We start from the raw sequence: 14770 nt of genomic DNA, 5'->3' as shown, positions 1-14770 counted from the left end.
CAATAACCAGACTATTTGCATTGCACCCCCTCCTCTGTGTACACTTGCTGCTCTTCCTTCAGAAAAGCATGCATCACAACTTTGTTCATTTTCACAATTTATCTGGTTCATTTTCGCTTGGAAATATCCACACTCACCGAAAATGATATTCGGTAGCTACTAGCTATGCTTGTATTATAACTGTATGAGCTGGATTTTCCTGTCTTAGCAATTTGTTTGTTTGTTTTCGTTAGCATTAACTAACAGCGTCTATGTGATTTCGCTATTACTTGTGCAGATTTTTTGGGATTGTAGTGCCTCCTTGTTTGCTATGCCGGTAATTCCGCAAATTCCAAGATGGCAGAAGAATGGTATGACGGTATGAATATCTGGATACCGCCCAAGCCTACTGCCAAAGCAATGGTAAGGGAAGCTCTGATGGAGCCTCTGTCAGTCTCTGGACTTGTTCCAACACCATTAAAATGCATCCTTCCTCCCTTTAGGTAATTACTAACCCATAAATTGATTGGATAACTAAAAGTACAATTTTGTATTTCTTTTTATTTATCCTATTGCCATTATTTTGTTTTTTTCCATGTTCATTTTATACCCTAAGATTTCAGATTATTTTGAAAATATTTTTCGTGTCGGGGGGGGGCATTGAGTTTTCATTATTGGTCAGGTATATCATGAGACTGTCTGCAAATACATTTTGTTTATATTCATGTTTACCAATACTGGTACCTGTTACATTTGGGTTCTGTATAATTCTTTCTGCAAGCGGTTCAATACGCCAGTGCAAACAGGAGTAGGGAGAGAGGACATCCCTGGCTTGTGCTCATTTCTAAACCGATAATGTATTATTTGTATATATTTTTCGCTTTAGGACATTTACATAATATTTTTTATAAATGTACTATTTCAGCTGGAAAGTTTAAAGCTTCCAAAGTTAGAAATAGAAAAGGCCATTGAAGACAGTCTCATCGTTGCAACTCCCCAACGGGCTCGGGAGAGGCGAAGGTCGAGTCATGTGTCCTCCGACACATGACCCGCCAAAAGGCGCCTAACACCCGCCCGCTTAACCCGGAAGCCAGCTGCACCGATGTATCGGAGGAAACACCCTTCAACTAGCCCGCCACAAGGACTCGCTAGAGTGCGATAAGCCAAGTAAAGCCCCCCCGGCCACACACACTTCAGAGTAGTGTCTGATGTCCTCCCAGTCACCCCGTCCCAATCCCTTGGAAAGAGCCCCTCTCCACTCTCACCAATAACCACCGTTGAGTCATAACTATAATGACAAACAAGGGACAATAATGACTCGACATCATCTCCTAATCGGTCCAGAACTCTTATTCATTTTACCGCAGGCTTGCAAGCCACAAAATCAAATTAAAATACATTATAGTATAGCATGTAGTATAGTTCATTTGTTCCTTCAAATCAAATCAAATGTATTTATAAAGCCCTTCTTACATTAGCTGATATCTCAAAGTGCTGTACAGAAATCCAGCCTAAAACCCCAAAGAGCAAGGAATGCAGGTGTAGAAGCACGGTGGCTAGGAAAAACTCCCTAGAAAGGCCGGAACCTAGGAAGAAACCTAGAGAGGAACCAGGCTATGAGGGGTGGCCAGTCCTCTTCTGGCTGCGCCGGGTTAAGATGATAAGTATAAATTCCCTCTCCCTCGCCCATGCCAAATCCTCCCTCTCCGCCTCCCAGTGTTCTCCCCCCTTATCCACACCCAAGCAAAGCTTATCACCCCCTCCCATCCTTGCCCTCCCTTACCCACCCAGGCAAAGTTCATCCCCACTTTGTCTTTTTTCCCACCCTCCATTCTTCTTAGACACATTTACACACATCCATATATCAACTTACTCATCCATTCTCCTTCACTTACATACAGCATATACCCCGTGCAGCCACCCACCCATTCTCTCCCACCCTCCTACACATATTCACCCTCCTTCACACTCCCATTCATATGCACAGACACATAAACACACATACACACACTCACACCCAGTGGTGTGAAGTACTTAAGTAAAAATACTTTAAAGTACTACTTACGTCGTTTTTTGCGGTATCTGTACTTTACTATTTATATTCCTGACTGTGACTTTTACTCCACTACATTCCTAAAGAGTATAATGTACTTTTCACTCCTTACATTTTCCCTGACACCCAAAATTACTAGTCACATTTTCAATGCTTTGCAGGACAGAAAAAGGGTCTAATTCACTCACTTATCAAGAGAACGTCCCTGGTCATCCCTACTGCCTCTGTTCTGGCAGACTCACTAAACACAAATGCTTGGTTTGTAAATGATGTCTGAGTGTTGAACTGTGCCCCTGGCTATACGCAAATTTAAAAAAAACAAGACAATTGTGCCATCTGATTTGCTTAATATAAGCCATTTGAAATGATTTATACTTTTACTTTTGATACTTAAGTATATTTTAGCGATTATCTTTACTTTTGATACTTAAGTACATTTCAAACCAAATACTTTTACTCAAGTAGTATTTTACTGGGTGACTTTCACTTTTACTTGAGTCATTTTATTTTAAGGTATCTTTACTTTTACTCAAGTATGACAATTGGGTACTTTTTCCATCACTGCTCTCCCATTGAACAATTCTTGACATAAGCAATAAGGCAAGGGGGGAGGGGGGAGTTGTATATGGCTTTTCCTATGCACGACGCAACGAGGCGCGCCTAGACACAGCCCTTAGCCGTGGTATATTGGCTATATACTACAAACAAAAGTGCCTTATTGCTATTATAAATCGGGCTACCAACGTAATTAGAGCAGTAAAAATAAATGTTTTGTCATACCCGCGGTATACGGTCTGACATACCACGGCTGTCAGTCAATCAGCATTCAGGGCTCGAACCACCCAGTTTATAATTTCTCTTTTGTATTGTCTTTTCAGCGTCCATGTAACTCATTGGCATCGGCTACTTCTATCGTTACTTCCTAGAGAAGAACAATTACTTGGGGACAGTAGAGTTTAGATCGTATTGGGGGAAGGGGAAAATAATATTGTCTCAACGTCATGGAAGTTGGAAAGGAAGGATGCAATTTAAAGGTAATAAAACAGGCCCTGAATTTTTACACTAATCAAACAAGTTGTGTAAAGATGGATTAAAATCATTCTCAATGGAAAATCCCCATTGAGAGTACTTTGGGTAGGGATGCATCTTTCTCCAAACTTTCCCAAAATTCCCATAAATGCTGTTTGGAGGATTCCTGGGATTTCTGGAAAACCAGGGAATTTGCGGAAAAAAGAAAGCAGAATTGTTGTAACCCTAGCCTCGAGAAACAGGCAGTTACACACTCTTACCTGATGAGGCCGGGCCTCTCTGTCCACAAAGTGGTCCTGGTCGGATCCCTCCAGAGCCTTGTACTGCTCTAAGTTCTGATCCATTTCCACATGCTCTGGGTTGGCCTGGAAATAGGTGTGGGCCGCCGCCGCTGCCTTGTCCAACTGCTTCAGCTATACAGGAGAGAGAGAGAGAGAGAGAGAGAGAGAGAGAGAGAGAGAGAGAGAGAGAGAGAGAGAGAGAGAGAGAGAGCAGGGGGAGAGAGCGAGAGAGAGCGGGGGAGAGAGCGAGAGAGAGCGGGGGAGAGAGCGGGGGAGAGAGAGAGAGAGAGAGCGGGGGAGAGAGAGAGAGAGCGGGGGAGAGAGAGAGAGAGAGAGAGCGGGGGAGAGAGAGAGAGAGAGAGCGGGGAGAGAGAGAGAGAGAGCGGGGGAGAGAGAGAGAGAGCGGGGGAGAGAGAGAGAGAGAGCGGGGGAGAGAGAGAGAGAGAGCGGGGGAGAGAGAGAGAGAGAGAGCGGGGGAGAGAGAGAGAGAGAGAGCGGGGGAGAGAGAGAGAGAGAGAGCGGGGGAGAGAGAGAGAGAGCGGGGGAGAGAGAGAGAGCGGGGGAGAGAGAGAGAGAGCGGGGGAGAGAGAGAGAGCGGGGGAGAGAGAGAGAGCGGGGGAGAGAGAGAGAGCGGGGGAGAGAGAGAGAGCGAGCGGGGGAGAGAAAGAGAGCGAGCGGGGGAGAGAAAGAGAGCAAGCGGGGGAGAGAAAGAGAGCGAGCGGGGGAGAGAAAGAGAGCGAGCGGGGGAGAGGGAGAGCGAGCGAGCGGGGGAGAGGGAGAGCGAGCGAGCGGGGGAGAGGGAGAGCGAGCGAGCGGGGGAGAGGGAGAGCGGGGGAGAGGGAGAGCGAGCGAGCGAGCGGGGGAGAGGGAGAGCGAGCGAGCGGGGGAGAGGGAGAGCGAGCGAGCGGGGGAGAGGGAGAGCGAGCGAGCGGGGGAGAGGGAGAGCGAGCGGGGGAGAGAGAGAGAGCGGGGGAGAGAGAGAGAGCGGGGGAGAGAGAGAGAGCGGGGGAGAGAGAGAGCGGGGGAGAGAGAGAGCGGGGGAGAGAGAGAGAGCGGGGGAGAGAGAGAGCGGGGGAGAGAGAGAGAGCGGGGGAGAGAGAGAGAGCGAGGGAGAGAGAGAGAGCGAGCGGGGGAGAGAAAGAGAGCGAGCGGGGGAGAGAAAGAGAGCGAGCGGGGGAGAGCGAGCGAGCGGGGGAGAGGGAGAGCGAGCGAGCGGGGGAGAGGGAGAGCGAGCGAGCGGGGGAGAGGGAGAGCGAGCGAGCGGGGGAGAGGGAGAGCGAGCGAGCGGGGGAGAGGGAGAGCGAGCGAGCGGGGGAGAGGGAGAGCGAGCGGGGGGAGAGAGAGAGAGAGCGGGGGAGAGAGAGAGCGGGGGAGAGAGAGAGAGAGAGCGGGGGAGAGCGAGAGAGCGGGGGAGAGCGAGAGAGCGGGGGAGAGAGAGAGCGGGGGAGAGAGAGAGCGGGGGAGAGAGAGAGCGGGGGAGAGAGAGAGAGCGGGGGAGAGAGAGAGAGTGGGGGAGAGAGAGAGAGCGAGCGGGGGAGAGAGAGAGAGCGAGCGGGGGAGAGAAAGAGAGCGAGCGGGGGAGAGAAAGAGAGCGAGCGGGGGAGAGCGAGCGAGCGGGGGAGAGGGAGAGCGAGCGAGCGGGGGAGAGGGAGAGCGAGCGAGCGGGGGAGAGGGAGAGCGAGCGAGCGGGGGAGAGGGAGAGCGAGCGAGCGGGGGAGAGGGAGAGCGAGCGAGCGGGGGAGAGGGAGAGCGAGCGGGGGGAGAGAGAGAGAGAGCGGGGGAGAGAGAGAGCGGGGGAGAGAGAGAGAGAGAGAGCGGGGGAGAGCGAGAGAGCGGGGGAGAGAGAGAGAGCGGGGGAGAGAGAGAGAGCGGGGCAGAGAGAGCGGGGCAGAGAGAGCGGGGCAGAGAGAGCGGGGCAGAGAGAGCGGGGCAGAGAGAGCGGGGCAGAGAGAGCGGGGCAGAGAGAGCGGGGCAGAGAGAGCGGGGCAGAGATAGAGAGGGGGAGAGAGAGAGATAGAGAGCGGGGGAGAGAGAGATAGAGAGCGGGGGAGAGAGAGAGATAGAGAGCGGGGGAGAGAGAGAGAAAGAGCGGGGGAGAGAGAGAGAAAGAGCGGGGGAGAGAGAGAGAGAGCGAAAGACAGTGAGAGAGAGAGAGAGAGAAAGAGAGAGCGACAGAGAGAGAGAAATTAGCACAGATATCCATGAAAACCACTACACATGAGTGTACGCCAGCTGCACCTGGCTGACAAATAGCTGCTTTTAGCCAAACATAGCCTTTCCCAGGGTCAAATTCATTGCGCCACAGTTGGAGAAATCAACCACACACAGATGATATAGTCCTGTAGTCCAGCTGTCTCTAGCAGGGCAGTGTGGCCACGTGGAATACTTTGGTGTGGCCGAGGTAAGTACAGGACAGTGGAGTATATTAATGACAGTGTTCACCTCAGGAAGTGGGAGTGGAGACACACCCTGACCCGCCTCCTCATCACCACTCCCTTCACATGGAATATAGAGGACGGCACAGGTCTCACACCAAGATGATACACTGTCTCACTTCTACTGAAGTGGCCCCTTCAATTACCTGTAATCCTCCCCCCAGCCACTGACCACAAAGTCTTTGACGACATTTATGCGGACAGGGCAGAGACTGCAGAAGCAATCAAATGAAGTAAAATGGGGTGTGTACCGTGCCATTCAAAGAACGGGTTAAGGCCATGACCTGACCTCACACCTTTTTTTTTGTACAAAATATAGTGCTAAGATTTAGGGTTGGCGGAGAATCTACTGCACTAACAGAGAGTGGCATATCACAAGCCACAGATCAAAGAAGACCTTTAAAACCAGTGCTGACTTGAGCACAAAAAGACTCCTTCATTAAGTTATCTAGTTTGCAATATTAATGGTTCTGGCAGAGCAGGAAGACGAGCAGGCGAGAAGAACCGTGACTTTTAGAAGGACACATTGTTCCCATTTACTTCCCGTCGACATGGAAACCATCCATTCCATCAATGTCACCCCAAATGATGGATTTGCTTCCTTCATCTGGAAACGTGGGAATCATACTTTTGGGCACATTAGCATGAAATAATTATCCCAATCCCAAGGATTTTCTTCCATCCCAGACCAAATGCATCAAGAATAAACTCAGAAGGATAAAACTGGGCCTGTCAAGCATCTTTGACTCCTATCAGAGGCCTCCCGAACAAGACAACACAGACGTGGGGGTGTTTGAGTAGAATTGCTGTGGATACTGTACAGACCTCGGGGCTGCTGGTCTAAATGAGCTCATGGTCAAAATGGTAAAAAAAGCCAGCCGCTGCTATTTCTCAGGCTTGGCAGCTTGCCGACGCAATCTCCGCTAAGAAGTGCTCTGAACTCTCACTTGGGTTCCATGTTTTTAACTAGTCAATGACCTGTGTGACATTTGTTGAGGGATCATTGACTACAAGTGGGTCTGTTTGACGCTTCATATTTACCCAGAAATGTAGTGGTCTTCTAATGGTTCTGGAAGACAGTAGCTCGTTAAAATGTTTCGGCCAAAACCATAACGCTTTAAGAATGTTCTTGAAAACATGCTATTTCCATTGTTCTTTTGACAAATGGAAAAAGCCAAAGTTTCTTTCCTCTGAAATAGCCATGACACACCGGTGGGTCCCACATCACCATTTGGGGAACTGACACAAAGGCTCCACAGCTGTTGAATATAACCAGACTAACAGCATCGTTCACTAACAGCCCACTCTAATAGGCTAGCTGCAGACAGAGCGGATTCCCACGTGCCGTGAAATTTGAGGTCTTAATTCTGCCTTCACAAGCACCGCTGTACTTAGGACACAGTGTTTTTTTCCCCCTTGGCTCTACAGTTAAGAAGCCCATATCTTCCTCCCTCCCTCCATATCTCCCCATCTCCCTCCCTCCATATCTCCCCATCTCCCTCCCTCCATATCTCCCCATCTCCCTCCATATCTCCCTCCCTCCACCCCTCCACATCTCCCTCCCTCCACATCTCCCTCCCTCCACATCTCCCTCCCTCCACATCTCCCTCCCTCCACATCTCCCTCCCTCCACATCTCCCTCCCTCCACATCTCCCTCCCTCCACATCTCCCTCCCTCCACATCTCCCCCCCTCCACATCTCCCCCCCTCCACATCTCCCCCCCTATCTCCCTTCATATCAAAGGGTCGTAAAACCTCAAATGTCACTTTTTAATTCCACTTTTTCGAACGTTTAACCTGCCTGCTCATGTCAGATAAGGAAACGCAGTTTAAGAGATTGGATCACATCAACAGGGAAAGAAAGGTATGGTTTTGCTCCAGCTCCTGTTGCGTCCTGTGTTGGTTGCTTGAAGAGCTCTCAGGGTGCTATCAGATCTGATCAAATCACTGTCAAGTCCTGACAAAGCAAGTTATTTGCCAATCTTTCTCTAGGACATTGCCGGAAAAAAACAACCACCTTTCACAATAGCTCACATCAAGATGTGGCATGTCGTGGCCTGAGAAACATGCCCAGGACAGAGATGGACAGACCCTCAACATCGCAGGGATACAATAACACACTCCCAAGAGATTAGGGATGCTTCACAGACCTCTGTCTGTGTGGGAGTGAGGGTAAGAGAGAGACAGAGAGAGACAGAGAGAGAGAGAGACAGAGAGAGAGAGAGAGAGAGAGAGAGAGAGGTTATGGTCAGTGGTAGCGGGCGAGCAAGCAGCAGAGGTGGCTTCCTGCTTAGCGTCCAAGGAATAAGTGTACGAGACAGTGAGCTCTGTCTAGATGGGGGTCTCATGTGGTGCAACGTTAGCTCTGTCTCGTAAGAAGGGAGGTGACTACATGATCCTGCTCATTTTAAATCCTTCCTGTACTCGTTAAAAACAGGTGCCGTTTTCAATGGTCTGAGACCAAAGACCAGGCTCCAAGCTTGTAACTCCACTGTCAGATCTAGGCTCTTTCCTGACTAGGAATGCTGGCCGCAAAGTCCTTATCTGGGTGCTGTGCTGATCAACAATCTCCTCTCCTTTTTTTCCCTTCTCTTTTTGCGACATAGCCACGGAGAGGAGCAGGGGAAATAAAAGCTGTGTGGACATGCTTGGTTACCTCTGAAAGGCCAAAGAGCGAACTGGCATCAACTACATTCCTGCACTGTCCACCTCTCCCCGTGCTGCCCAGGCTGAGGCTAAGGACCTATCGGCCAGAGGACAGCCAGAGGGACGGTGGAGGCATTTTTGTGTCCCATCCAAATGCTGACCTCTCCACTTTTCCGGTAATCACGATGAATTCTGACGGACTTCTCTCCGTCCGAGAGCTAGAGCCAAGGACGGAGCTGTGACGTTCAGGAGATGGGCTGGGTGGAATCCAGCCACCTGTGGACTGTCTAGGCCCACCTGCCGTTCTGCTCCACTACTCTCCCCAGTCCTCCCCCTAACGCCTCAGAAAGGCAGGGTCAGGAGAAAGGGGTATTAAGTCCAGCTGCAGCACCAACACAGCTGCGTCTCAGCACTGCCAGATCTATTGTCTCGAGACATGAGAGAGACTAGAGCGAGAAAGCGGAGGAGGAGACTCAATCTGACGCACGACAGCAGCACACTGCCATCCGGCTTTGATCATGAGAGGCCACAATACCATCATGAATCTGTGATCACAATTCTGCACAACCATTAAAGTGAGCAAAGTACCAAAAGTAGCGCTTTTACATCGTTTTAAATCTTTCTTGTGTGAAGTAGTTTCCTCTAAGAAAAACACAGTTTCAGAAAATTGTGCAATTAAATAGAACATAGCAAAGTGAGGGTGAAGGTTCGCTATGAAAACTGCCATATAAAGACCTCAGTGGTATTCCATAAGCAACATACAGGACTGGGCAGCCGTGCTGAGAGACTCATTCCCTATAGTGATAATAGATTTACAGTGATACCCCGCAGTGTTGACCTCAAAACATCCAGTGATGTCACTGGTTTATGGAAAGAGAAAAGATCTGTGATGCTGGAGGTGGGGCTAAAGAGGAGACTGCCAGGAGTACAGTACCACACTGTATACTGGACAAAATTAGAAAACGCAACGTAAAGTGTTGGTCCCATGTTTCATGACCTGAAATAAAAGATCCCAGAAATAATAAATAAAATAAATAAAATAAATCTCAAATGATGTGCACATCCCTGTTAGTGAGCATTTCTCCTTTGCCAAGATAATCAATCCACCTGATGGGTGTGTTATATCAAGAAGCTGATTAAACAGCATGATCATTACACAGGTTCACCTCGTGCTGGGGACAATAAAAGACCACTTTAAAATGTGCAGTTTTGTGACACACACAATGCCACAGGCTCAAGTTGAGGGATAGTGCAATTGTCATGCTGACTGCAGGAATGTCCACCAGAGCTGTTGCCAGGGATTTAATGTTCATTTCTCTACCATAAGCTGCCTCCATTGTCGTTTTGGAGAATTTGGCAGTACGTCCAACCGGCCTCAAAACTGCAGACCACGCGTAACCTCGCCAGCCCAGGGCCTCCACATCCGGGTTCTTCACCTGCAGGATCGTCTTAGACCAGCCACCTGGACAGCTGATGAAACTCAGGAGTGTTTCTGCCTGTAATAAAGCCCTTTTGTGGGGAAAAACTCATTTTGATTGGCTGGGCCTGACTCCCAAGTGGGTGTGCCTTTGCCCTCCCAGGCCCACCCAAGGCTGCACCCCTGCCCAGTCATGTGAAATCCATAGAACAGGGCCTAATGAATTGATTTAAATTGACTGATCTCCTTACATGAACTGTAACTCAGTAAAATCATTGAAATGGTTGCATGTTGTGTTGATATTTATTGTTCAGTATAGTAAAGCATGACGCAATCACTCTGATATTTCACAAAAAACATCTGCACATAAATCAAACCCCCAAATTAGTCCAAATATCCCCCACGGGATGACATTGCAGGCCCAGTGCAAATATATCAACTTTTTAAAGAGGGATACAGCACGACCAAATAGCACTATGGAATAACATTATCAAATACTCCCAGGCATATCACAATTATTTCCATTATCAAGCAGGGAGACTCGTGTTGAAGAGTGATGTTAGATTAGCCACATCTTTAGTTTTTTTTGTGACAACTCCTAGATCAATCTCTATTACATGTATCGGTTGTCCCCCGTTGTGTTGCCTTGGCCAATACTAAACATAGGACCCCGGGACCAGGTTGAGAAGGGGACATCTGAGGAGGGGTTAGGTGTAATGAGAAAACCACATTCTTCCCACAGAATCACTACGAGGCTGATATAGACAGTCTTCTTGTAGTAAGTTATGCAAAATAGATCAATTACTTTCAGCCAACCTTTCAGTTTAACTACCAATCTTTGTTATCAACAGCTTTATGGATGATGCGAATTTTCGCAGCTTTTTGTTAAAAATCGCGCAACATTTCAAAGTCCTGCTACTCATGCCAGGAATATAGTATATGCATATGATAAGTATGTGTGGATAGAAAACACTGAAGTTTCTAAAACTGGTTAAACCGGGTCTGTGGCTATAACAGAACGTGTTTAGGAGTAAAAATCCCTGGTAAAACTGTTTACCAAAAACAAAACAAAAAATATTCGTCCGCCATTCAATGTATTGTTAAAGGCGACCTAAAATAAATGAGGATCCCCTGTAAACGCCTACAGCTTCCACACGATGTCGCCATTGCTGTCATTTTCAGATCAATTATCCTTGGTTACAACACGAATAGACCCCTCCTTTCTTGAGGCGCACCACAGTATGTTGTGAAACTGAAAAAATGGACGATGATTTCCAGACTTGCTGCTATCGAATACAGATCGCCCCGTGATCAATTTGATACATCATTAACGTTTATTAATACCTAAAGTTGGTTTAGAAAAGTCGTTTGAAGTGATTTGTAAAAGTTTATAGGCGACTTTTGTAATTTTAAAAAGTGACGTTGCGTCTTGTAAATGGACTTTTCTCAGCATCAGACTGGTCTTCAGCAAATGACATTTTCGGTATACAATGACGGATTTAAATCGGGAAAAAGACCCAATTGTGATGTTTATGGGACATATAGGAGTGCCAACAAAGAAGCTTGTCCAAGGTAATGAATGTTTTATATTTTATTTCTGCGTTTTGGGTAGCGCCAGCTACCGCAAAATCTGTTGTTTACGTGTCGTGCTGGTATTTTGGGGGGGTGCATGCTATCAGATAATAGCTTCTCATGCTTTCGCCGAAAAGCATTTTACAAATCTGACTTGGTGGCTAGATTCACAACGAGTGTAGCTTTAATTCAGTACCTTGCATGTGTATTTTTATGAAAGTTTGAGATTTATCGAGTACTATACTCAAGTACTATAGGTGGCGCTCTGAAATTTCCGCTGAGCTATCCCTGTGCAGGGACCACCTCCATAAGAAGTTAAGACAGTAAGACTTTTCCCAAAACAAAATAGATTTTTCCTTTCATATTTAAAAAATAATAATTGATCAATACACACCAGCATCACCTATTTACGCTTCAAAGCTAACAACCGTAACAACCTTACCATTAACCATCAGGTATCGAACACAGAGTCCTTGTATAGCAAGCACATGTTTTTCCCCTCATGAATTTCAAAGGTGCACCTGTAATGGGGAAATAACTCGTGCCCAGTATGCACCCTCACCCTGTCCTCCCTACAGAAAACAAACCTGTGTTATAGCCCTAGTTGGGCCACCTTGGCATTCTCGCTGAGTAAAAACCTTGTGGGATTGGCGAGAAGCCAAGTCAAACGGCCATTTGCATGTTTCTCTCCCCATGAGCCTCACACTCACTTCAGAAATATGTCAATCGCGCTGTATCCGGGTCAAAGACACAGCGGGGCTGTGATGACAAGCACGTATCCCTCCGACACAAATTGACAGGAGACAGGGGTTGGCGTCAAGACTAGAGTCAGCAGTAATCACCAACCAGGCAACCAGCAACCACTGTCTTCCCACAAACTTGGAAGAACTGGGGGAAATCTGGCAGTGACTGGCCTGCACACATATTCATAAAATCCCTAAGTAAGCTGCTTTCTAAAACACAGAAAATACCTTAGACTAGAAGACCCTAGGTCAGGTTCCCCAACTGGCAGGGTTTCCCCAATTTGGCCCATGGGTGGTTTTATTTGGCCCTCCCAAAGATTTCTGAGCAAAGAAAATAATACTATTAATATTTTTTTTTTTACTTGTTGAGAATTTTAGCTGTTGGACATAAAATACTGCAAAAACACCAGGAAGTCAGCTCCAAGGGATTTTAATTTTGGAAATCTGTGCCCAAGAATTCCCACACATAATATAGAGACACATACAAATGTAAGCAGGGTTTGAAATAATTACGCAAATATTATATCTGTTTGGGCTTCTTGCAGTCAATTTATTTGCAGTCTACAAATTATTTGTAGTTACTGTATGTTCCGGACTTCCAACCATCCGCTCCAGAAAAAAATTGTCCCTTGACTGAATCTAGTTGATGACCCCTGCTCTAGGTCATTGGCATGCTATAGGGTCATGGTTTGAGTTTTAGTACCCTGGACTCTAGTACAGAAGGCCAGAATCAAAGAGTGAGAACTTAAGCCTTAAACTCTTGGAAACAGCTGGGGGTTTACGGCCTTCCGGAGTTCTAGAGTAGAGCTTGTGGGTCTTTAACAGGCTAAGGTTTTGGATGCACACATACCAGCACCTCTATGGATCTGTCTGGCATGGAGATTGACCCCATTGAGAAAATGTACTTGTCTTCTACTTGTTTTATCGGAGGAATCATGCCGGGAATTACCGTATGCCAAATGTCCACAGTACTGTATCCTAGGTCAGGACACAAATGGAAACAGCTTCCATCCTCATTCAGGCTTCAATGGGGACCAGTAGATTAACAACACCCTAACTACGCGCTAATAGCATTTAGCGCATGTAGCGCTTGGGGTGTCAAATGTATGCCTGTGGCTGTTATACGTGTAAACATTTCTCACTGCTGCTATTAAAACACCCGGCCTAGTCTGCTAAGCCTCCACTGACAGAAGTTTGACCATCGCGAAAAAGGTCTTTAAAACGATTACGGTTTCCCTCAAAGAAGTACTGTCCAGTGAGTTCCTTGGCCCCAGGACTTAGCATAGTACACATTCCAGCAGCAGTAATGCCTGTATGATAACAACAGCAGCCAATAATGGTTTTAAGGCCCCTAAGAGAATAGCTGCCAAGCACTGCTAACTAGGGTCAAGTTAGAAATCAAACATCTGCCAGAGAACGTATCTAAGAGGAAACGCTGCTTCGATGAGATGCATTGTTTGATTTGATTGTTGTCGTTTCGATGATATCCATTATCTCTAAAGATGTGATGACCTGTGTTTATACATGGCCAGGCATAACCAGTAGGTGTCATGGCTTTAGAAGTCGTACCTTCAAAACACCAGTCTCAACATCAACAGTGAAGAGGCGTGACTACGGGATGCTGGCCTTCTAGTTGCAAAGAAAAAGCCATATCTCAGACTGGCCAATAAAAATAAAAGATTAAGATGGGCAAAAGAACACAGACACTGGACAGAGGAACTCTGCTTAGAAAGCCAGCATCCCAGAGTCGCCTCTTCACTGTTGACGTTGACACGGGTGTTTGCGGGTACTATTTAATGCAGCTGCCAGTTGAGGACTTGTGAGACGTCTGTAAAAATGTGCTTTACTTTCAAAAACAAGGACATTTCGAAGTGACCCCAAACTTTTGAACGGTAGTGTAGTTTCTCCAGTCAAGTCACAAACACCATGAAACAGACCGCCGCTGACAGTGCTCTACATTCTGTCGCGCATGACGTCATCAGACAACAGTCTATCATCACCTATTGACATTGCATTGATCTTTCGCATACATTCCAGTCATCTCTTAGGTCACTATGTAACGTTAATACCAGAAGATATACTAAATCTAGACTAGGTGTATTCTTATAACGTGTTATAATATTTAGTGGTCTGTAAACACAGTAGTTATTAACTGATTAGGCTGAACCAAGAAAGAGTTTACTGTTGCAAACCCGATATTCATGTTACGAAGATTGGGTCCAATCTGGACTGGGGTTGCTTAGCCATACAGGGAGGAAAACTACAGAATGTCTACAGTATGGTAGTCATATCAAGAAGATGTTGTGGTCTAGTTGCTATGTGTGTGTGTAGACCAAACATAAGTTTAACATCTTAGTTGCATAGACACAACATCGGGAGTGCTTTCCGCCAATCTTTTTTGGCAAGGAAAAGTAAAGGAGAGGCAGTAAATATATGAACCCATTTGGAGAGAATGGAACTGATCATGGCACCTTGAATTAAGGTACTCTTCCCCGCTACTTTAAAATCAATGCCCCAAAAACGTAAGTAGATTAACGTGTGGCTAAAGGCAAACTGTAACAATAGGGATAAATGTGGCCTGTTCATACATGGCAAACCATGTTCATAGTTTCCAC

General features: G+C 46.9%; 1 protein-coding gene across 2 annotated transcripts in view; it reads right to left on the bottom strand.

Annotated features, from left to right (window-relative positions):
* Nucleotides 1–14770, bottom strand: part of LOC110524034 (prolyl 3-hydroxylase 2) — a 95934-nt gene that overhangs the window by 27661 nt on the left and 53503 nt on the right. For both annotated transcript variants that reach the window (XM_021603327.2, XM_021603328.2), the window contains one exon: nucleotides 3322–3474. In XM_021603327.2, the coding sequence (XP_021459002.2) occupies nucleotides 3322–3474 (153 nt within the window). The remainder of the gene's footprint in view (nucleotides 1–3321; nucleotides 3475–14770) is intronic.

This window comes from Oncorhynchus mykiss, chromosome 5 (assembly GCF_013265735.2).
Source record: "Oncorhynchus mykiss isolate Arlee chromosome 5, USDA_OmykA_1.1, whole genome shotgun sequence".
NCBI lineage: Eukaryota > Metazoa > Chordata > Actinopteri > Salmoniformes > Salmonidae > Oncorhynchus > Oncorhynchus mykiss.
Note: the sequence above shows the minus strand (reverse complement) of the source record. Positions and strands in the feature narration are given on the sequence as shown.